General features: G+C 32.1%; 1 protein-coding gene across 2 annotated transcripts in view; it reads right to left on the minus strand.

Moving 5' to 3' along the window:
• Positions 1-4,489: 4,489 nt before the first annotated feature.
• LOC126749642 (forkhead box protein N3-like) overlaps positions 4,490-24,446 on the minus strand; it is a 50,847-nt gene continuing 30,890 nt past the window's right edge. For both annotated transcript variants that reach the window (XM_050459338.1, XM_050459337.1), the window contains exon 9: positions 4,490-22,855. In XM_050459338.1, the coding sequence (XP_050315295.1) occupies positions 22,615-22,855 (241 nt within the window). In that variant the 3' untranslated portion in view covers positions 4,490-22,614. The remainder of the gene's footprint in view (positions 22,856-24,446) is intronic.

Genomic DNA, 24,446 nt, shown 5'->3' on the forward strand with positions numbered 1-24,446 from the left:
TTTTTGCCTTTTTTTGAGCAGTAGTTTCTTACAAACAATGCTTCGACGCTTCATTTTGGTATTTGTATGGTGAATCCACGTTTCATCTGCTGTTACAACAAGCATGGAAGCCATTTTGCATAAACTTTACTGCAACCAAGCTTCTCCTCCAATAATTTACACATTCACCAAACTCCAACAATATTGTATGGAGTTCGGTGAGTTTGACATTCAGGAGGCAAAATTTCCAAAATATCATCAACACTTCGTGGTCTGTCCTCTTAAATAATTTTTTCAACCGCTGGAATCGCATTGTCCGTAATGGAGCTTTTTGACCGTCTTGCACACTGCTCATCATGCAATTCTGCGCGTCCCTCGAGAAAATCTGTGCGCCATCTTTCCACCATTTGCACACTTATACAGTCTGTACCACATTATAGTAAGTCACCAATTAATTGTGAATCTGATTGCCGTTTAACCTTTTTGCAGTTAAAAAAACCGATAACCGCCTGTAACTCACACTGGTACCTCAATGTTTGTCGAGGTCGGACTGCTGAATAAAGTATTCTTGGCCATGAAAACCAATTGCGCTCTTATTGGTAGAACCTGTACTAAAACTATGTTCAATTTAAGTCCACTAAATGGCGTCTAAGAAAAACGTCAAACTCGGGAGTAGCTTCTAGCAGCAACGATTGATCGAGAGGACAGATATTTTAATTTGCCGCCAGAAAAGACAGATGTCCTGTGGCTGGGCAAAAGAAGGCCAGATAGCCTTTGTATAGTGGATCGGTAGTACCTCTCATAGGAGCAAAGAAATAAACCCAAAAAACCAGAGCTTCTACTTTTCACAAAGGGATTTACCTTTAGCCCATTGTGTATTGTGGGAGGAGTGCAACTGAAATACTTCCGAAAAAAAAGATATCAAAATCAAGAAGACCACCTGCACACTGGGGTTTCACGAGGGCTCTCAAACGGGGGCTCCCATGGTACGAGATCTTCCCTTTAAAATCCATTCTTGTTTTTCTTTTTACTGGATCTAACGTCAAATCTGTTCTCACATACAAGACTATAGTTTGGTGGCCCTGCACAAAGAGGAAAAAATCGAGTGTAACTGGACAGAGACCAACCTCTACTATATGGGACCTGCAACAGTAGACTATCAGGGTTTTGTGACCCATATGGCACGTAGAGGGGAGTGACATAATTTTTATAGGCGTGCATTACTACACAGGGGGGGCCATCTAGTATGCGAAGCTGATGCAGGCTTCTCTGGTTGGTATGTGGCAGGCACCACATAGCCGTAGAGCCTACTCGGTAGTGGAACTCGACTGTGGAAAATAAAGCCTGGTAAATAAAGCGTGTCTGAACCCGTATACAATGCTAGTAAGCTCTTGCTAGACTGGGATCCGCAAAATTTCCAGTAAGGAGGTTTTATTCCCTAAACAGTGTTATACCGAAATGTGTCGCTGCCACACCAATGAGTCTGCTTGATAGACAACCTCTCTTCACTAACCAACTCATACGCTTAGAGACGTGAAATTCGGCTAATGACGGGTCTTCTAACCGGACACTGGCACTTAAAATGCCACCTCTACTAAACGCTTTGCGGATAACCCGGAGTGCCGTCAGTGTATGGAGAAGGAAGAAACTCCATATCACGTCATCGGGGAGTGTACATCACTAACGCGTGCTAGATTTAAATGAAGTTCGTCACACACAAGTGTAGTAGATGTGGTCCACTCGCATCAACCAGTGAGATACAAGCCCATCGAAGTAGGCGACGTAACTGGGTCCTGCTGAACTTAAGTTTCGTCGTCATGTCGATCGATGTGTCCAGTTTCTAGGGTAGGGAACACAAAAAGAAAAGAAATAGCATGATGGGCTGACATAAAACGACCAAGATTCACATATATCACCGATTTAGTTACAACTTCGAACTCGCCGTCTTCATTAGAAGCGACATCTCTTGCCAGTATGAAGAAGCTCTGTAACTCCCAGAGTTCGATATTGTGTAGCTCAAAGTAGCAACCAAAAAATCCACGAAGTATTTCTTCTTCTTCTACAAACAACCCACCGATACGCACTACAGATGGCTTTTCACCGACCTTGCTAATAAAATCGATGATTTGCGAGCAAGTCATCCAAAGGCAGAAATTGTTGTTGCGAGAGACTAACGTCCGCACTTTGCGACGAATCTGGGCTCCTACAATATTACCATACATGCACCAGTAGAAAGATCAGAAATTAATCACCGCAACATATGAACTAGAAATAAAAACTCAGAATACACCCACCTCGTGTAGAGTTTGGCATTATAGAACAGCCAAATGGAGATATTTAAAGCAGTTCCTATCTTCGTTTCCTAGAAATGATCAAGTTTCAGGACCAATGATCCTTTATCGTGTGCGCGCTAGATTTCAGAGATGATTTTGGCAGGTATGCAAGCTTATTTCAGACAGCAAAACATGGTTCGATAAAAGTTGCGGGATAAAAGGTAGTTAATAAAAACCTTGCTTAACGCAACTTGCGCCAAGACCTAAGCCCTGCAAATCGTGTCAACTTTGTCGCCTTGAAAAATGGGTGCAAGCAGATGATCAATACCTGCAAAGAAAAATATGATGAGAGAGTGAAGAACAAACTTCTCAATGCATGGCTTAAATGGATCAAGATGGTTCTGGTATGTAGCATAAGTCAAAGGGCAAAAATTCCACCATTGACTAGGGATGATGGTTGCTGGTTCCATTGTAATGACCGCCGTGCAAAATTACTTTAGTCCCGGCAATCTCCAATGTAAAGTCGAAATTATACCCATTTGTAATGACGTAATTTTTGTTTATCTTTGTTTAGCATATTCCAAATAGCGGCGACAACAAACTTTTGAAAAAAATTGGTGTCTGATGATTATTCATCTTTTATATACTAGGTTATGTGAAATATCCGTCACTGTCAATCAAAAATATTGGTTTGTCAACTTGTTCTTGAAAATTATTTCGAAAAGTGTTAGATAATGCCTAAAAAAAGATATAATAGGTATAATGAACAATCGCAGCTGATGATTTTAAATATATTGGCTTTTTTTCAACTGAAAAAGGAACAAGTCCGAAACGGAATTGCACTTGAAATTGAGAATGTGATACAGCGAGCCGCAGATGCAACAAAATTGAGCACAACAACGATCGCAAATCTAAAGAAGAATGGGATAAAATCAGATCAGGATTACGCAGCCCGTATATATCTTCCAAGCAAAAGACAGCAAGACCCAAAATTACAACATGTTTGAAACATAGAATTCGGACACAATTTATTCTATGTACGCCAGAAAAGAAATATGTAATATTGGCAAAAGAGAAAAGTTCAGGGAAGAAATTGAATATTTTGAGTTTTCCATTGACTCCTTAAGAAGATGGATCAATAGTATAGGCTTCAAGTCGGAAAAATCAAATAACAGAAAATATTTGATGGACTTGCCAAATATTGTTCATAAAAGAATCAATTTTTTAAGGGAATATATCAAAAATAGAAATGTAGGTCCGGAAGGTTTTACTTTTTAGTGGCGGCAAATTTTGAAAATCTGTACCTTCTTCCTGTTACATATCAACAACCTTCTCGACTTCTAATCCAATTTACAGCTTTGCTGATAATGGTACATTGGTGTCTTCCTTCAAGTCGCACAACCAGATGACTTTAGCCGACACCCAGTGCCAATAAAATTTATAAATACGTTTATGCATTTTTTAAATTAATACTTTCTATTGTATGAGCTTGCCATTTGATATTTTGATTGAGTACTTTATACATGATGTTCTGCCCAATTGCATGGAATAATTTAATAATTTCACCTTAAATAAACATTGATATTTGTGTACCTTTAAAACATTTATAGTAATAAATTTCGTCTTGTGAATGTTTGTGGTTAAGTGATTTTCTTCCAGCCATTGATGAACTTTCGGAAAATCAAAAATTTTTCTTTCCACAGAACTTTCCCAGCTGTTACCCTCGGCTAATGTGATACTACTGTAACTCTACTACTATGACATTAGTTTATCTTAAATATCCAGAAAAACTTTAGTAGCATAGTTTTATTTAATACAAACCTAAAGTTTTGTTGTTTTTCTTATGTCTACAATACGTTATAATTTGTAATTCTGTTTCGTTACTCTAACGGGTCCGGTCTATTTATTTGTTCACTTCTTTTTTTATGAATTTTTAGTAGTGTTTAATTTTTAATATTTTTAGAGTTCTGAGGATGACCTCCTTGAGGTCGAAACTAACGGCTATAATTACTATAATTGAGGATAAACTAAATATAAATAAATACTTGGCTAAAAACTTTTTTGTTGGCGCTTTATTTTTGGCCAACAATCAGTTGTGCGGTTATGGTTATTTATCTGGAAATATGCGCTTCCCAATCCTAGATGTTTTCTCGAGCTCTACCAAAAGATATGCCATCTTAAAATCAACCTTTATCAATTTAGACAATAGTTAATTTATCCGAGAAAAAAAACTCCAATTTTACTGAAGAAAATCTCTTTATTTTACAATATCACTATGTATTGATAACAATAAAAATAATATAAAACAATATACAGTATTCATTATTGCCATTTTGATTTAATGAATTTACGTTGACATGAATTACGATTACACGCCGAGTGGTTCTACAAAATGCCCAGTGAACATTATACAAAATGATAACAATGTTTTTTTTTTTTTTTTAATAAAAAGATGTTATTATGAATGCTTATCTACAAAAAAAAACTAAATATTATTCTTTTATCACATTCTGAAAGCTTGCACAATATACATGTTTAAAATCCATTTCGAGTAGCCTTACAAATTTTTACAATTTTTATAAAATATTTTCTTTATATATCACTTTACTCCTTAATAATTAAATTGGAAGACGGAGCTAAAATAGCTGGCAGGCATATGCCATTTTAGAAATTTACAGCATAAATTTGTTAAATCAGTCAATAATCTGTATGGATATTGATAACTTATTTTACGCAATTCTGGGTTATAAAAAGTTGAAGTGAAGAACTCATCATTAACATCCAACGAGATTAGTGACTGCGTTAATTTGGCACATAGTTTAAAATATAATAGAGATAGAAATACAAATTAAGCACCTTTATAAAAATCATATAAATATTTTTTCTACATGAATATATTGCTATTTATACCTTCCGATTTGTAAGCGCATTTTATCGTTAATATAACAGATATGAAGATGTCATATCTTCATTATTTTATATTTTAATTGTTTTCTTTTAGTTTTATGCTTTTAATTTTCTAGCTTCATTTCGACTGTTTTCAAATAATTTTCTGAATATTGGCCCCAATATAATATAAATATAGCTAATGTTAGTCTCTAGTGAATAAACTATAAAAATAAATTCACGGATTCATAAATTAGCACCGATAGGTTTACAAGTGAGTGCATTCAAAAAAAAAAACATTATATTACAAGAAACGTACAAATTTCAACGTACAAATTTCACGGTATCTCAATAGAAAAATGTCTAATTTATTCTAGATTTTTTTGGTAGACTAATGTTCTTAAAGACTTTGGGTCAACAAAAAAAAACTAGAAAATCAATAGTATAAGCTTAGAATAAGTATGGGTAAGGAAATTAACATATACTGCAAACAAAAGGATAAAAAGTGAAATTCCGTGCTTAAAAATTTACGACGACCTGGGACCTTTAATTATTTACAAACAGCGGATAATTTAACAGTTTCTAGGGGCATTTAGTTATGAGGATAAGAGTCACGATTTAAAAAATCAAGAATAGAGTTAATACACTATCAAAAAGACAAATTATTGAGTTTATTTATTTGAGTTAATTATTTAATTTTTTTTTAAATAAAAGAACACTCTTTATAAAAAATTTACGAATTATCGCGTTAAGAATTGGTGTTCTAATCTAATTTCAAGCCACACTCTGGTTTGCAGTGGCTAATTTATCTTCTAATTTGAATTTAACCACAAAAAGATAGCTGCAATATTTGTTGCAGATTTAAAACAAAAAACAACTCGTTTTCAAAGACGTTTGGAGATAAAAGAACGCACACAACAAGAAAAAAACCTGATAAAGAACTAGCAAGACAGGGAAAGATATACTCACTTTATGTGAAAATTGTTCCTGTAGTTAATGCAAGTAAAATCAATTTTATAATTGACAAAACTTCCGTACCTACATAACTTTACCTTGTTGATTACATGAATACTCGCGTTTGCCGATGAATAAATTATAATATAATTGATGTACTCATTGTGGTAACCGAAATCGGAATGGCATCCTATTGAATAAACGATCTATTAAGGAAAAAAACTGAAAATTTTGTATTCACTTAAAACATAACTTGAACAACTGTAATATTGTGTTACCAAGAAGATATTAACCAATGAAACTAGAACTAAACAATCTCTATTCAATAGTATTAGTATATGTAAACCACTTTTTTAATATACAGATGAAAACACTTGATGAAAACGATCCTATGGTTAATAACTTGAGACATTAATAAAACCTATAATTTTAAGTTTTATTTCCGCACATGTGGCAATTGACTACCAATTTAGTTTTTTCCAATTAATTTATGTTACCTTTTCGATTCCAGAAACCTTAGTACACGTTTTAAAGTATTGCTGTTAAGCTGTTAAATGGCGCCATGGTGTAACAGTAAAAACCGAATGCATTATTGATTTGAAAGGTATCAAATCCAGTGTCCTTAATTTATGTTATTCCGAAACAAGGGTGAAAATATTCATTCCTGTACAAATTACGGCTTTTAAAGCTTTATCAAAATATATTTTTTTAAAGAATTCTTTACATTTCATAAACAAAGTAATAACTGAAAAAGGAAAAATAGCCACGAAAGAAAAACATTGGAAAATTGCAATGTTAAAGATGTAGCTAAATAAAGATTAAAATGGATTTAGATATAAATGGAACTATACGAAAAACTTCACTAACAAATGGATAAAGCGGGCACAAATTCTAATGCTAGAAACTTTTTAAAAAGCAACTTTTATATTTTTAACTACAGTATGTAGATCCGGCGCTTATTTCACAAAATTGATAAAACATGCTTACAAAGTACTCCAAAAACCATAACCCGCAATCTGTCCTCGTATCAATTTACTCACTTAACTTGTAAAAGAACAATATTTACATTTAAGATACATATTAAGTGCGATGTATATTTAAAAGTTGTATAACAAACCAATATAGACAGATGGTTTCTAAAAACTATATTATTACCAGTTGATAAAAATAACTATAATGATGCGACACCAAGATACGAAGTTTGTTTAAAAAACACAGCCTTTATACACATACCTTAAATGGTTTTAAACAAAGATAATTAGGACTAATCTAGTTTAAATACCATTAGTTTTTGACTACGATAAAAGGCTCTACACTAATGTGGAACTAAGAAATATTCAATAAATTTTATACCATATGCGAAGAGTAGTTATTTGGTGAAAATACTTCATATTTTAAGCATTCATTTTATTAATTGTTGTATGTAGTAATTATATTGAAATAAAATCTTCCTGTATTTTAAATAGTATTAGTAGTTTTTACTACAAAATTTAACCTGATAATAATATCTGAGAATAACACTTGTTTGCTAAACCAAAGCAATACTTACTGTAAATTCTAATTAAAATCAATAACTCCGTCAAAAGACCTATAAAAATTAATTTTATACTTCCTATTTATAGGCCTATTAATCATTTAATAAATTTTCCACAAAATAAATTCCCTTTTAACAAGTACGAATTAAAATCGTAGCAAAACATCGACAATTTACAGAAAGATTCATCCTGTGAAACTTCAACTACAAATAATAACACGGATGACTCCCGAAGTTTATCAAAAGCATGTTTTATCTGCTAAAGAGGAATTATTCTAAAATTATACTGATAATGCTAAATTGAAGTTTGTCTAACAAAAACTAAAACATGTTTCATAACAACGAAAGAATTTAAGACAGCACTGTCGCATTAAAATGAACTTTCTTTCTTCTTTTTTTCATGCAGAAAGTCTATAATTTTCCCATGTCATTTAATAATCCGTGAAGAATTTACAACAAATAATTACTCTTCAGGTATAGTAAACAAAATACTAGGAAAAACCATAATAATTGAAATAAAATTTACAATTAAATGATGTGAAACGGGATTAGGATTATCACAAAAATATTATTACTATGAAAACAATAATTAAATGGAAAGACATTGAAAAGACAAGCATTTCGATGGTATCATTTTTTTTTTGTTTAATTATAATTTACAGGGTATTTTGAAATTATGTCGCGATATTTTACCAGATTCATCTTTAGCTAAAAATAAGATAAAAATTTCATATAGTTATGTCGAGAAGTGTATCGTTTTTAATTTACAGGTCATGGAATATATAGAAGACGGTTAAGTAATATTTTTGAAACGCCTGGTTGTAATTATCAACTTATTTTATTAATTACTTATCTTAGAATAAAATATCAACTTTTTTTTTCTTGCAGTTTTTTAAATTATTTTGGTGCTAAAATCAAAAAGAACTAACATATCTGTACCTCAGAGCCAAAGTATGTTAAGTCACAATTTGGCGTTTTTGCGATTATCACGCCAAATTTTTAAATGTTAGGTCATCTATACATAGCAATTTTTTACCACTTGATAGCATTTTCCGTTACAGAGTTAGAAATTTTCAAACTAAATTAAGTCCACAGTTTAACAAAGGCCAAATCCAATTAAGTCTACTTAAAATAGTTTTCCTTTTAGAAAATATCAATCCACATTATATTAAGTGCCTTAAAATTCTTTGGCTTAACAAAGTTGGCAACATTGTTAAGTTACATACAAGTTGTAAACAGTTTTATTCAGCCAGTTAAAGTGTACGCACTGTTTTTAAATTTGCTCCTTAAATAGCTTGCCCAATGTGTAAAAAATGAATTCTACTAACCCTGAAAATGTTATCAAAGTGTGTTCCAGAAAAAGTTTTAGAGAAGAAAATGCAAGGTTTTGGTAAGTATGATTTTTTTTAGTATCTATAATACAATAAAATAAAATTTAGGCCAAAATTATATTAACAAATGTACTAAATAACGTATTATATTAATTCTGCTAGTTTCCTAAAAAGAAATATGAATGAAAAGTAACATTACGCACGTACTAAAAGCCTCATTTTAATTTATTATTAAGTAGAAACTGACTTAACATTGTTTGGCACTATCCTTTTTACTGACTTAATAGTGTTTATAGAGTTTTATAGGGTACATTTTTACTTTTAAGGAAATGCAGGACAGGCCAAAACTTGCAGTGAAACTACTGATTTGAACTCAAGCAGCATTCTGACTGACACACGATTATAAATTCAAAGCTTGTATTTTTGTGTATTGCTTTTTTACTGACTTAACATAGTTTTGGCTTTTTTTTATACAAATTTTAGTCATGACTTAATATCCTTTTCGCTAATGTTTTTTTCATAAAGTCTGTCTAATACAGTAAATTTTAAGGGTAGAAATTCACCCGTTACTTATACTTTGTATTCGTTTATTAAAACAAAAACTTATAGAGGTTAGTTTTTAAACTAAAACAATAGTAGGTTCGATATTTTTTTTTATTTTTTAAAACTATCTGATACAATTTTTATGTTTTGCAGAGGTCTCAACAAAACCGATACAAGTTTTGGAGCCGTTCAAAGAAAAGGATCAGTTCAAGGCGACCTGTCCAAAACCTGTACTTCAAGAAAAAAACCAGGACCTACGACAGGAAAAATTAAGAGATTTTTTTTCTGGTGGGCAGATACAAAATGACGACACATTTACTAATCAAACCATCGTCCATCATCCTAAACAGGATTTTAATATACCTGAATGCAGTTATTCTAATGGAAATGATGCATCACTATCACCAAGTAACTCGGAGACTAGGAAAGTTAGAGCTCAAAGAATAAAAAAAAAAGTTTTTGTATCTTCTAGCTCAAAAAACGACAGTGTTATTGACCCAAATTTCGAAAGTGATGTTGACAATGAAATAAGCAGCGATACCGAAAACGAAAATGAAGAAAATACGGAAAATCTAAATGAAAAAAGAACAAAAAAGAAGAGACCAAATAAACATCTTTGGGAAAAAAATATTCAAAAGCGAAAACGACTATCAGGAGTAGAATATGTAACCGTTTAGAAAGAACTATTAAAGAAAAAACTTTAGGACCTGCATGTGGTGAAACATGTAAATTGAAATGCAAAAACCGAATAAATGAAGAAATTCGTAAGACTATTTTAAGATCCTTTTGGAACGAAAAACAAACAATTGATATGCGAAGACAGTTTATTGCATCTCACATTCAAAAAGTACCGGTTAAAACCAGACGGGCAAGAAATAATTTTCGCGAGGGTAAAAGGCAGCATACAAACAATTATTTTTTTGAGGAAAACAATGAACGCATCGCAGTATGCAAAAAAATTCTTTTTAGATACACTTGCTGTGTCTAATGCAGTATCAACAAACTGTTGATACTGCATTAAATAAAAAGAGATGTGGGGGCATGATTTCTCCACATAAAAGAGGACATCATATTCCAAGTAATAAAATCCCAGAAGACGTTCGCCAAGGTATACGCAATCATATTGTAAAATTTCCCACTTACACCTCCCACTACTCCAGAAAAAGAACCGAAAAAAATATCTAGGAAATCACCTTAATTTATCTAGAATGTATGCGTTGTATGTTGAAGATTGTAATGATATGAACTTGCCATCAAATAAATAGGTAAAGAGTGGCTTTACAGTGAAATTTTTAATTTTGAGTTTAACTACTCGTTTAAATTGCCCGCAAATGATACTTGTGACCTTTGTGATAAGCTAAAAATTCAACTGCAAGGAAGCGGACAGTGATCACTCGATCATTGAAAGGAAAAGAAAAAAAGTTCCGCAATTCAAAATTATTACTCCTTGGGATTGGCAACAAATGGTCCGTCTTTGTGGTACAAAAAAAAAATTCAATGTTGTTGGAATGCAATCCTTCGATTTTCTAAACTTCCTTGTATGAAGGTTTCTCTGCTCCATTTCGTTTGAATAAAAAAAATTCATCTAGGGAGGATTTTCTTATTTCAAAAGTAGTGCAAATGCAAGTAAGACAGGGAAAACCGGGGATTTTGTACTATAAAAACAGTTTTGGTTCAGCATTTTTAGAAGTCGATTTAAACCGAAAAACTAGGATAAAAATATCTTCCCAAGCAAATTACCTTGCCTAAAAAATGGTCCAAATCCGAGTTCTAAAAAAAAATATGATCATCTACAAAAATTACTTCCATGGATACCAAATCAATTTCACGAGTACTACAGGACCCTTAGACACAGTAATACAGTACAGGAAGAAGATGGTGACTCGGAGTAAACTTTATAATTTGTGTTGTTTCCTACAGACATTTAAGTCCTACTCTAATAATTTTCTATTTTATAATATAACTTGAAAAAAAAAGTAAAATTTACATGGTTTGGTTTGAGTTTTGTTTCACTGTTTCGACTTAATATTAGTGTTAAGTCAAAAACCATTGTTTTTTCTATGGGGCATATAACGTTGTCACTTAACAAAAAAACAAAAAAAATAAGGCAAAAATCAAAACAAATTTAAATAGATAATATTTTTTTTAACATTTGTGTGAAATTTGGAAAAAATTGCTTAAATAGTTACAGATGTATGGTAAAATAAAGTCACAAAACAACTTAACATGGCTCTCCTGACAAATGGCAATTTTTGACTTAACGTAGTTTGGCACTGGGGTACTGATATGTATTTACATAAGAAATTATTTTTTTTATTAGTATTGATTACTTACTAGTAAGTGAGGGTTCTTGACACAGCTATTATACTTGTATAAAGTGTGTGATTTTTTTTATCTATAGACGCGGCTGGTAAAATATTGTGATGTAATTTCAAAAATACTCCACATCCGAATTATAAATACCATACAATGGTAGCAATGAAAATTGAACAGATTCAGATGTTTTAAGTTTATACTTTCAACGTCTTTTTGCAAATCCGTCTTACAAAAAATGTCACTCGTACAATCAAACTGTTGTAGCAGTTTAAACCTGTAGCGACGTTTGACTCTTTTGTTAAGATGCAAACGAAAATCATTTCAAAATCAAATTTGGGAAATTTGTGTAAATTATCCAAAATGTATTTCTCCATTATCAATTTTTGTAATAATCTACTTGATCACATTTCAAATCATAAAAAATCATTTAAAAAAACAGCTACACGGCACGAACACCATTATCTAAAAATAGTTATTATTTTAGACCTTTACATTTTAAAATGTGAATTAGCGTAAGACATTCAGGAAGAGCACTAGGTAGCTATCACTTAAAAAATACGGAACATCGCCTCTCCGTTCTATATTTTTTGCTAAAAGTATGTGTATTGCTTATAATAGATATTATATAAGATGTCGTTTTTAAGTGTATAACTAATTTAATATTTTCTATGTCTAAATTCAAAGTATATAAGATCATACGTTTAGTAATATGACTTTTGTAAATAAATATACGGGTTAAAAAACAATGGTTTTATACAAATAAATTAATTAGTATTAACTAAATAACGTTAAAAAAATTATAATAAAGTGCACGCATGTAAAAATAAAAATAATATCAACAAGAAGAGCTGCGGTATTCGTAGAATTTTTTTTTTATTAAAAGGAAAAGCTAGTTATGTGTAGAATTGGTATAACGGGCAACGCCAATATAACAAATTACTTCCTTGAACGACAAAAACCAGACATCTCGTTTTCGAAAATAATATCAACTAAAATCCGGTGCGTAATAAAGCAGTATTTTAACCAAATTTAAATGGATATTATTTTCTAGTATAAAAGAAATAACCAATATTTGTAACCAACTAAATTTTTTGTACTTAAAATCTAGTAAAATGTTAACTTAAGATGATACTAAGATAAGAAAAGGTATAATTCAACCTTGAGAAAATATTTGTCAAAGTTTAAATGGATTTCATCGTAATTTAATCGATTGAATAAAAAACAAAGAAAAAAGTTATTAAATACAAAAAAAAAACGTCGTTGCAAAAATTTCGTCGTCAAATTAAACGAATTGCGCATCTAACTGCTTAACCACCCTGCGTAGTCTCCAAATCTGGCTCTCAGGATTGACTGTTATCTATTCAAGACTGAGTATTGAATAGATAACAGTATTGAAAAATCTAATTGACCCGGTTTTTTTAAATCTATTTGTAAAGGTATTGAACATTGTCATAGGTTTAATTTTGAGTTATACACAGTACTTTCTTCCCTGCATTTATAGTTAATGCTTTGGATAAATGTATGTAGGACTGGCGAATTTATTTCTTGGATCAACAGGTAATTGATTGATTTGATTCTAAGGTAAAGAGAGAACGACAATGCACGTCTCGGATTTCTCTTCAATGCCTTTAATATGGGTCAAAACTCTATTGCAAGGTAATACATTGATTTTCGCAACCAAGAAATATGGAATATAAATAAAATGGAAAATTTTCTAATTTATCATCAATTTTCTCACCAATGTCGTATTAAAAGAATTGTAAGTTAACAGATCTTTCTAAAAAAACTACTGATATGCCAAAATTAGTCCAACGCTCAAATAACATAAAAATAAACATAATACTGTTGTTTTAAATTATAAAACCCTCAGCCCATTTAGTAAAAATATGGGTCTTAGAGTAAAGTATTAATTTAATTATCGCAATCCAATCGAGCACTTTTGAGATCACTAATCAGTGAATAATTACGAATAGAATTACAGTAGACACTCGATAGTGTGAATATCGGATACCGGAAATCCCGCATAACGGAAACAGCACTATTTTATGCATTGACCACCGTATACCGTGAACAAACGATCCCCCATTAATGGTAATTGGTTCAATTGGGGCAAATGTAATTGGATCGATAGTTCGCCAGTAACGTAGGCGAAAGCAGCCGGTGCTTCCCCGATATGCTGTTTTTGGCGTTCTTCGAATCGATAGGCGCCATGAATCTATTGTGTGTTAAGCAAGGCAGGTTGTTATCGTTTATTTACGTTGTCTGTTAGTGTGGTTTTGAAGTTTAGTGATTTTTATTAGTGTGACTTAAATTGTGTTGGTGTTAGATCGTTTAGAAATTAAACAAAATGTGTAAATTAAAAAACCAGTGTTTAACCCTCTATGAAAAATCTCTTGTAATTCAAGACTTAAATAATGGACAAGGTGTTACATATTTAGCGAAAAAGTATGGTGTGGGAAAATCTACAATTTGCAAAATAAAAAGAAAAAGGAACTGATTTCTAGTGCTGTTAGAAACACGTATGTAAACCACTATGTATACACGGACCAGGTAAAAGACAAACCCTAAAGGGTTCCCAGTTTCCAAGAATGGAAAAAAGACTGTACAAGTGGTTTCTTGACCAACGGAATAAACATTTAATGGTAAGTGGCGACATGATTAAAGAAAAAGCAAAATTCATTTATTCACAGCTCAATGAAAGGGATAAATCATTTACCGCTAGTGAGGGATGGTTACAAAGATTCAAAAAAAGATTTGGAATTCGTTTTTTCAAAAATTTCTAGGGAAAAACTGTCATCTCAGCCAGAGCTTGTAGACCCATTTAAAATGGCTCTAAAAAATAAAATAGCAGAGCTTGGAATCTTATTGGATCAAGTTTACAATGCTGATGAGACAGGACCAGAAAAAGCATTTGTCTTGTCAACAGAAAAAACAGCTCCTGGTAGAAAATTGGAGAAACAAAGAATAACATTTTTGGCTTGCACTAATGCTACTGGGCTCCATAAAATTAAACCATTGGTGATTGGTAAAGCGGCAAAACCAAGATCGTTTAAAAATTTCGAGTGTCCTGTTGACTATGAACATTCAAAATCAGCTTGGATGACTGCCGCAATTAAAAAAAAAATGGTTTCATTATTCGTTTGTACCACAGGTAAGTTTTCCTTATCTATAGTTTTGTTTTATGATTAGTACAACCATATTAAATTTTTTGAAGGTTAAGAGGTTCTTAAAAAATAAAGGTCTGCCATTGAAAGCTCTACTTCTTCTGGATAATGTACCATCGCATCCAACCGAAGAAGAATTAAAAAGTGAAGATGGACAAATTATAACCATGTACCTGCCACCTAATGTCACCCTACTCATACAGCCTATGGATCAAAATGTTATTAGGCTAACAAAATTGTACTACAGAAAAGGTCTTCTATCATCCATAGTGGCCAACAATACGAAAGTCATTGATGCCCTAAAAAACCTGACAATAAAAGATGCAGTGATCAATTTAATGTTTGCTTGGAATCATCTTGATTCTCAAGTTATAAAAAAATGTTGGAAAAACATTTTAAATGTGGTGCCCTCTACACATGATGTAGACAGTGATGATGAAAATGTACCTCTTTCTCTACTAAAACACCAATGGGACAGCACTGCTTAGAGACCCATATCTGAATCTCTTGGTCTTTTACATACATTGACACCTCAGGTAAATTTTGTGATTTTATATCTGAATATTAAGTCTTAATTTGGATTACAATTTTTTTTTAGGGAACTTTTGAAGATTCTGACATTGTAGAGTGGAATCAGTGTGACAATAATTTTGCAGAGGACGACATTGAAGAATGTCAATCGGATGAAGCAGAAGTATTAAATGAGGTTGAGCAGGAACCCTCAAATAAAATTTCATTAGATAAGGCAATTAATGCCTTTAATATAGCGATTCTGTGGGCAGCAGAGGAAAATGAAATTGACATAAATGACCTTGTAGTCTTAAAAAAATTAAGAGGGAAAGCTGTGATGTTAAAAGTAAAACAACCTAAAAAAGAAACAAAAATTTCAGACTTCTTTAAGAAAAACTAATTTCTTAAAGTTTGAAATTTGTTGTATCTTTTTTTCTTTACAGTAAATAATATTTTTAAGTAAGTATATGAACTTTATGTTAAGTTAATTACGTTTTGTTTCTGTTACTTTTGGTAATTATAAATGTTTAGTACACATAAAGTGTAACCTTCGTTAACGTGAATAAATCGATAATGTGATTAACCTTTGTTTTTTTGAGTTCACGGTATTGAGTGTCTACTGTATTTATAATGAAGGCTTAGGTCAAAGAGCTTTTCAACAAAATGTTTAATTTAGCTTCTTCTAATTTAAAAAAATATATTTTTTCTAAACTTTTGTCTAAAGTGTTTATCGATCATAGGTCTTGTATTTTCCTCTGCTAACCAAAAATATTATCAATTTAGTAGTGTACATTTGGTTGTTGATATTTAGCGATGTTAACACTCTTTTGCACTCATCATACATGATTTTTCTAACGAATGGTTGTTTTCACTAAACACTTTACCACCATCTCTAGCTTACAGCTACTTTTTCTTATTAATAAATCATTTATTCTTTAATTTGCAAAAAAATATTCCTTCTAACCTGATTAAAAATAAAAACAATAGTATACACACTTAAAAAAGTCACCCTATACAACATTCCTTAGTGTTATCTTACATGTCATATAATATAGGCAATAATATTTTATAACTTCTGTATTTTTGAAATTAAAAAAAAAGTATAATAATTATTTTACATGAAGACAACAAAGGTTCAAAATTACAGAAGTTATGTTATTTAAAAAGAAAACTATTTACATAAACGTGCTATGTTCCTATATGCTTTCTTTTTTGTTAAATACTGTATAACTTAACCTTGAGCTCTGGATTTTACCTTAATTATTCAAATATCGTATAGGAAAAAATGTAAATTATAAATAAAGTCTAATAAATATACCAACAATTCTTAAATTAATAAAATATATCGATTTTACACTAATCATTTCTAAATATACTTTCGTTTATATTATATTTTTTTTCTATAGTGGGCTGTTTACAGGTCATAAATTTGGTTCAATTTAATCTAATTTCGTTAGCAATCAATTAGTTTTAGCTTGCAATTATTTGAATCAAATCCCTTAATATTTTAGATGATTGCTGTCTACAGCTTAATCTGATTCATTTAACCGCTTTTTCTAATATAAAGATACAATACCCTGTTAAATAAAAAAAAGAAACCTGTAAATAGCGCAAAAAACAAGTGAAATAAATAATATATTTCAGTGCAGTCAGGTAGAAAGACTAATAACAATCCACAATATAAGAAAGAACCTACGCACAGGTTATATAAAAAATTTCTTCTAAAAATCTAAGAAACTTTTATCTTACTACATTTACTCCCCAAAAAGGTATTTTTGTGGCCACTGGTTTTTTACCATTTGATAGTGAGAGATCCGGTCAGGTAGTATTCAATGTCAAACACATGTTAATATTTCATTTGTAAAAAACGTAAATTTAATTCCGGACTTTCAAATGCAAATGCAATGTATAAGTATAAGAAATTAATAAAGATAATTAATAGAATTTTGCACAATTTGAAAAAGAAGTAGAAGATATATAAACAAATAAAACTGAAGGTTTTATTTAAAACTGCCCACTTTTCGACCTTTCATGATACAAAAATATGTTAATGTATTAGAGTAAAGCGGGGGAATATGCCGCATCGTGTAATATGCCTCAGTTCGCTCATAGCTCACTCTGGCGGTTACGCCGTCGCACTACCATAGTAACCTGTCGACATTAACGTAGTCAACTACCTGTTTACTGATTTCCTATAATTTTTATCATTTAGTGCACGATAAATCCCAAAAACTGGTAAGTACCCACCAAAAATTATTTTTATACGATATATGGTAGGAGTTTTTAAAAGTTTTTGTGATCCGATTGAAATAATCCACGTTGCTGTGGCGAGGTGAGATTCATAACCTAACATTTAACACCTTCGCCGCTGACCGTATTTACACCGGGTTTTTGCTTTTCAGTTGAAACGTTGGTGTTGCACCGTGGGGTAATATGCCGCATGAAAATGCAAGTGCGGCATATTACCCCAAGTACTTTTTTGATAGGTATAGCTCATGGTGATTCGTATTTTTTTATCATTCCAGATAAACACAATGCCACGTTCTTATATTCGGAAAAATAGAAGAGCCCCATGGGCAAAAGTAGATCTTCGAAATGCAGTAAGTGATATTCGTGCAGGCAAAGGGTCGGTTCGGGAAATAAGTCGTACTTATAATGTTCCAGTTAGAACCTTAATGAGAAGAATGCGTTCCGGAAATTTGGATAAGATGGCATTAGGTCGCAAAGGCTCACTTACTATGGAACAAGAAGCAAATTTAGCCAAATATATACAAAACATGGCATTTTACGGCTTTGCTTTAACTGCTCATGATATAAGACAGCTTGCTTATTCTTTTGTGGTCCAACAAAATAATCCACATAAATGCAATACTGAACGGAAAATGGCAGGACAAGACTGGTTTCTAGCCTTTATGAGAAGACACCCTGTACTGGCCGTTCGTAAGGCTCAAGGTATGTCTACTGCCAGGGCCAAGGGCATGACAAAACAAGAATGTACAGAATATTTTGAATTACTGGGAAACGTTCTTAAAGAAAATAATTTATTGAATGCCCCATAAAAGATTTTTAATCTCGATGAAACAGTATTGCAATTGAATAACAATCCAGGCAAAGCTGTGGTAACAAAAGGCGCTAAAATGGCAAATTGTATCACAAGCGCTGAAAAAGGAGAAACTATTTCCGTTATAACCTGTGTAAACGCAGAAGGAACTTTTTTCCCACCCTGCTGCATATTTAAGGGCAAAAATAGAAAACGGGAATTAGAAGATGGCCTACCACCTGGCGGCAAGGTTGTTATGGGCGAAGTCAGCTTATGTCACATCTGAAATTTTCTTTCAATGGTTTAAAGACTTTTTTATTCCGCGGAAAGGTACCGGTAAGGTTTTATTAATTATGGATGGACATTCCTCGCACTGTTCCAATGTCGAACTGTTAGATTTAGCTGTAGCGAATGACGTGATCCTGTTTTGTTTGCCCAGCTACACCACTCATTGGCTCCAACCGTTTGATCGCTCTTTCTTTAAGCCGTTGAAAGCTTATTGGGCTCAAACTTCAATCAAAATTCCCGATTATGCTTTTATGGTTAACGACGAACCATCGGTTGAAGATAGTCTTAACCCAGAAGAGATTTCCAGTGAGGAGGAGAATGATCCCAGACCAGAGAAAAACAAACCACCGAGAAGGGACAAAGCCGGGACCGATTTTTCTTGCGCATGTGTGAGCTTATTTGGTATACCTGTCTTATTGCCGGTCCCCTCCCAGCCGTCGGTTAGTCCGGTAATATTCGACGCCCACTTTAGTCTAGTCAAGTGTTGCCTGAATTTTTCTCTGTGTTTATTTTTTGTGTGTGTTGTCATTGTGCCTTTATTTTATTAAAAACTTTTATAATATGCCTTATACCTGTGCTTTTCGTGGATGTCATTCAAAGACAGGGTGTGGTTTCTTTCTTTGCTTTTCCGCAGGAAGAAGATCGGTAAGTTCAACTTTTCTTTTAATTGTTTCCACTCAAAATAAGTTGTTTCTTTTTTTGTTTTTCGTAATTACAGTAATTCATTATTTATTTTTTATTAAATTCGTAATTACAGTAATTAGAGGTATTTATCTATGCAGTAATTAAAAAAAAATACATAAATTTAGCTTTTGAATTAAACGTGTAATTTTATGACTTTCAGTGCCAAGTTATGGCTGGCAGCTTGCTATAGAACAGACTTGTTTTCGATACCTAGAGAACAAATAACCAGGAACTATAAGCTTTGTGAGTACCATTTTGATGAGAAGTTTTATAGTGCAGGGCCCTCAAGAAAGCGTTTGTTACCTAACGCGTTACCAACATTATTTCCTAATCCCACAAAAAGGACTTGTGAAGGTGAACAGCTTGAGGATGGACCGCCAAAAAAAGTCTCAAAGGAAAAGGACATAAAAATTCTATCAGGTTAGCTTATGATGAGTTAACTTACTATAATTTTTACCTACTAACTAATATTAATTTTATGCTTGAAACCCTATTTTGCACATAAAAATATATTTTGTATCTATTTTATTTCTTCTTTTTAGATATTTTAATACAGCCTGCAATTATGAAACCAGCAACGTTGGCCCAGCAAAGTATTGCCGAAAAAAATTCTCCTTATGACAGAACTAAGACGTTTAATTTAATTATTGCTAAATGGTCATTTTTATAGTTGGCACTATACCGGGTGACACAGGAAAAAGGGAACACGCAATAACTTTTTTATTTTTCAAGGTAAACAAATTAAATTTGGTATGTCAATAGAATGGTTATAAAGGCATATTTTGACGTATTCAATTGTTTTTGATCACTTCCGGTTGAACCGGAAATGACACGAACTTTCTTATTTTAAATGGGACACCCAGTATATTTTTTCATACATTTGTTTATCTTGAAAAATAAAAAAGTTGTTGCGTGGTCCCTTTTTCCTGTGTCACCAGGTATAGTTTAGGTATACCTATAACTTAACTATACCAACAGTAAAATAATGTAATAGTTTTGATTTCAAATTCCCAATAAAATTTTTAATCTATTAATTGTCATATTTCTCTCCGTGTACGGAACTATTAAATTGCCATAACGATTTTTCTCCGTTACTTTATATGTAGCGCCAGTCATTTAAGCCCGCTCAAGGGCACCAAAATTAGACCCCAGAAAATCAACGGTAAATGAGGGTTTTGTCGCTTCTCGGTGGTTTGTTTTTCTCTGCCCAGACCAGGTAATGTCACTGCGGTTGAGGAACCTGAAGATACGAATCTCTTTGAAGCAATTTTACCGGTTGCACGCGTCGAACCAGGACCAAGTGGCTATAAACGGAAACAACATGCCGAGATACTAACTTCACCAGAAACAATTTTTGCAAAACGGGCAAAGAAAGAAGAAAAGAACAGAAAATTAAAACAAAAAGAAGAACGGAAAAAAATACAAAATATTAAGAAAACGAAGAAAACCGGGATACCAAAGAAGAAAACCAAAGAACTACCAAGCCCTTCTTCGTCAGATACCGAAACAGAAGTAGTAACGCAGAAAAGGGGCGAATCCGAAGTCGATATTGATGAATCAGAATTTTGCGCACAATGTCATGGATCATTTTACGACAAAAAAGGTCCCAAATGCGACTGGCTTCAGTGCGTGACATGTATGAAATGGATGCATGAGATATGTACGAGATCTGACAGATTTTGCGAAGAATGTACGCCATTATCCGAATTTGCTTAAAGAAACAGTTAAATTAGAGGATATCTACTAGTAGCCACTAGGAATTATATTAATAAGTTTTCATGTTTTGTATTTGACTTCTTTCATTAGATATAAGTTTTTGTTTTTGGGATCATTAGCATTTTTTATTAAAAAAAAACTCCTAATTCCCAATTTTTACATAACGAAAACATGTTGCCATATTACCCTGAGGTAGATGCCATCCATATTACCCATGGGTGCGGGTAATATGGCAATACCGTATCATTGGACATTTATGATTATACTCTTTCTGACGACGAGAATATGGCAACGAGAGTTTTCACGTCGCAAACCTACATGGGTACGCTCTAAGGTTCAGTGTTCGTATTGCGAGTAGGTCCGATGGAGGTCAGAATGTGAGCGATTGACATTTATGTTGCCATATTTCCCCGCTTTACTCTACATATTTTATTAGAAGACCCAAATAGAATGAACAAAACTAGTGCGCTATATAATTATATGCCTACGTATAAAGCAACAGATAAAACATAAATATCAAAAGTAACTAAATAAATAATCATTCCTTTATACCATATTTTATGATAAAAACATATTAAGCGATTAAATATAATTTAATAAAATGGGGCAAAATCAATAAAACGTAGTAAATAAAAAAATATATAAACGTTAAAACAATAAAATTAAAACACCAACGAAAACACACAAAAAATCAGGATATTCTAAAATCCATCACCGTTTGATAAATGTTAATTGAACTCCCAATAAAGATTTTATAAAATTGTATTGCAAATATGTAATATAGCAGACTTATTTGCAAAGATGTTATATTTTAGGTTGTAAGTTGTCATTTTTTTAGCTTGTAAATTCTCATTTTATTCATGTCACAAAACAGTTTTACCTCTAACCAAAAATCTATATATTATTTCCGACACGTGTTTCGCTAACGAAGTTATCATCTTCGGGAGAAGATGATAACTAATTGTAAGATGCCTTCTTTTATACTCTTATCGAATTTGACCAATGACCCAAATTGACAATATATCAAATTGACATATATAGACCATACCAACCAAATAAACAGCAGTCAAAAAATCTCAAGGCAACTCCAGCCCTTGAATTAAATCATTGATGTAATTTTAAAAAATTTAGCACCTTAAAAGATCGAATTCTAATGCAAGTAGTATCGTGGGCGATTTTAAATAAAACCGCAGATTTATTTGATCTTATACATGCTACTTTCTTTAAAAATGGGTGAAACTGTAAGGACGCCATTTCAAAAAACATTTTACAAAATGCCCATAGAAATCAATAAAGCATTAAATATGTACAATCAAAAATACCTTTTTAAGGAAAATTTTTTTAACCACAAATATTTATCTAAAAAATCAAATCTACTACGATTTATCACTCTTTATTACCTCGACTGATTTATGTCAAGTTCACGCCGATGTTTCAACCACTCGTCCTGGTTATTGTTAAAAAGTTTTTTCGGGGAAGAGTTTTCCTTCCTTTTTGTTCGCAATAATCTGGGCTTGAACGGTACAAACCGCGGCTCCTCCTCTCCCGATGCACTGGTTTCCGTCATACTCTCGTAATTATTTGTGCAACGGGCCATTTTTGGTTGCGGTTCATAGTTGCTGTTGTTCATTATTGACCTAAAAATTACAATAAAACTTTTATAAGATACAGAGATCACGGCCTAATGTTCACGTTTTTTAATAAGGTACAAACACTCCGATGAGCCAATCTTTAAAATATGGTTAAAACATTAAAACAAATAGCATTAAAACTTTAACTGTGCCGATGTTTTGATAAACGGCTACTATCATCTTCAGAGCTGTAATATCAAAGGGACTGTTTCTTTTTTGTTGTAGTGAATATATGTACAAGGGTCGTCCAAAAAAAGTTACATATCTTCTATATGGAAATTAGAATCAAGTAGATATTAAAAATTATCGGAGTATGTATGGATACACTTATTATCCAGGTTTTGATAGCCTGATGTTTAAATCTTTAAACTGGCATGGTAAGGAGATTGATGAACGGTATGGGTTTAGAGTTTTAATGGTCATTTCATAACTTTATTTATCACTTGTTATTATCACTCACAAACATCTCCCTTGTTTGTATTTTTCACATATTTCTTAACAAACGTTTAGCTAAAAAATGAATTATTAGTATTTATATGGGTAACATTGCTCTACTTTGCTTTTTAACCCGTTTGTTACTTACTTTAAAGATGTCCTAAGTAACTGTGAGTAATATTAATGAACTTATTGTTCATGAACTTGGAATTTCTTTACTATAGAAAGATGTTGAAAATAGCCTTTCTCATTGATTTTATTTATTACGAAAAAAGAAGAGCATAATTTTATACATTGAATTATCAGAGACTGAAGCTCAATGAAGTAGTTAAAAGTCTTAGATATACTATTTAATTCTAAATTAATTTTCAATAAACACTTAACGCCAACTAGCGATATAGATAGCGTTAATAGATAAGGTTTTACTCGTCGAAATCGTAAAATATCTGGGCTTGAGTATGATTCAGTTATCTGGATGCCTTAATATATCTAAAAAAGCGTTAAAACAGTTATTACAGGTTCGTTCTGATCTTCGATGCTTTTAAATAAAAGAAAAACCATGTAGAATTATTGTTATTAAATGGCATTATTTACTTTTTAAAGTTAAATTTGAATCCCAGAGAAAACATTTTCTATTGGCTTCCATAGAAAGAATTATGCGCTAAATACTCGTTTTTGGACAAATGTCTAGAACTTTTAAACAGAAAAAAGAGGTTCGATGTTTTTAATAAGCCATTTTAGCTATTTAAGAGGGCTTTATTAAAAATACTTTAATGTGGTACTGTATCTCTATTTTATACTAAAATTTTTGCCTTTAGAAGACTTAAGCTGCGCTCCCGGTGTATTCTTTAATTTTCTATTCCGTTGGCCTATTGTCTAATTGTTGGAATGTATTTATTTCATTATTTAAAATTTATTATGTTTTATGATTATAATTTTGGTTCTAATGGTGGTTTGCCGTTAAATAAATAAAGCAGAATATTGTGATGTTTTGTAATTTCTTATGAAAAACCAGTGAATACTACCAATTACCACTAATTCAGGTACCGTGAAATGGGATGAATTTGATTTCGCGGGGCGACTTTGATCACCATATCAAAATATTTTACATTTAAATTTCCCGCGCATATTAAGTGCCGATTTTTTTCGTTCGGTAAAAAAT

Source organism: Anthonomus grandis, unplaced genomic scaffold (genome assembly GCF_022605725.1).
Source record: "Anthonomus grandis grandis unplaced genomic scaffold, icAntGran1.3 ctg00000411.1, whole genome shotgun sequence".
Taxonomy (NCBI): Eukaryota; Metazoa; Arthropoda; class Insecta; order Coleoptera; family Curculionidae; genus Anthonomus; species Anthonomus grandis.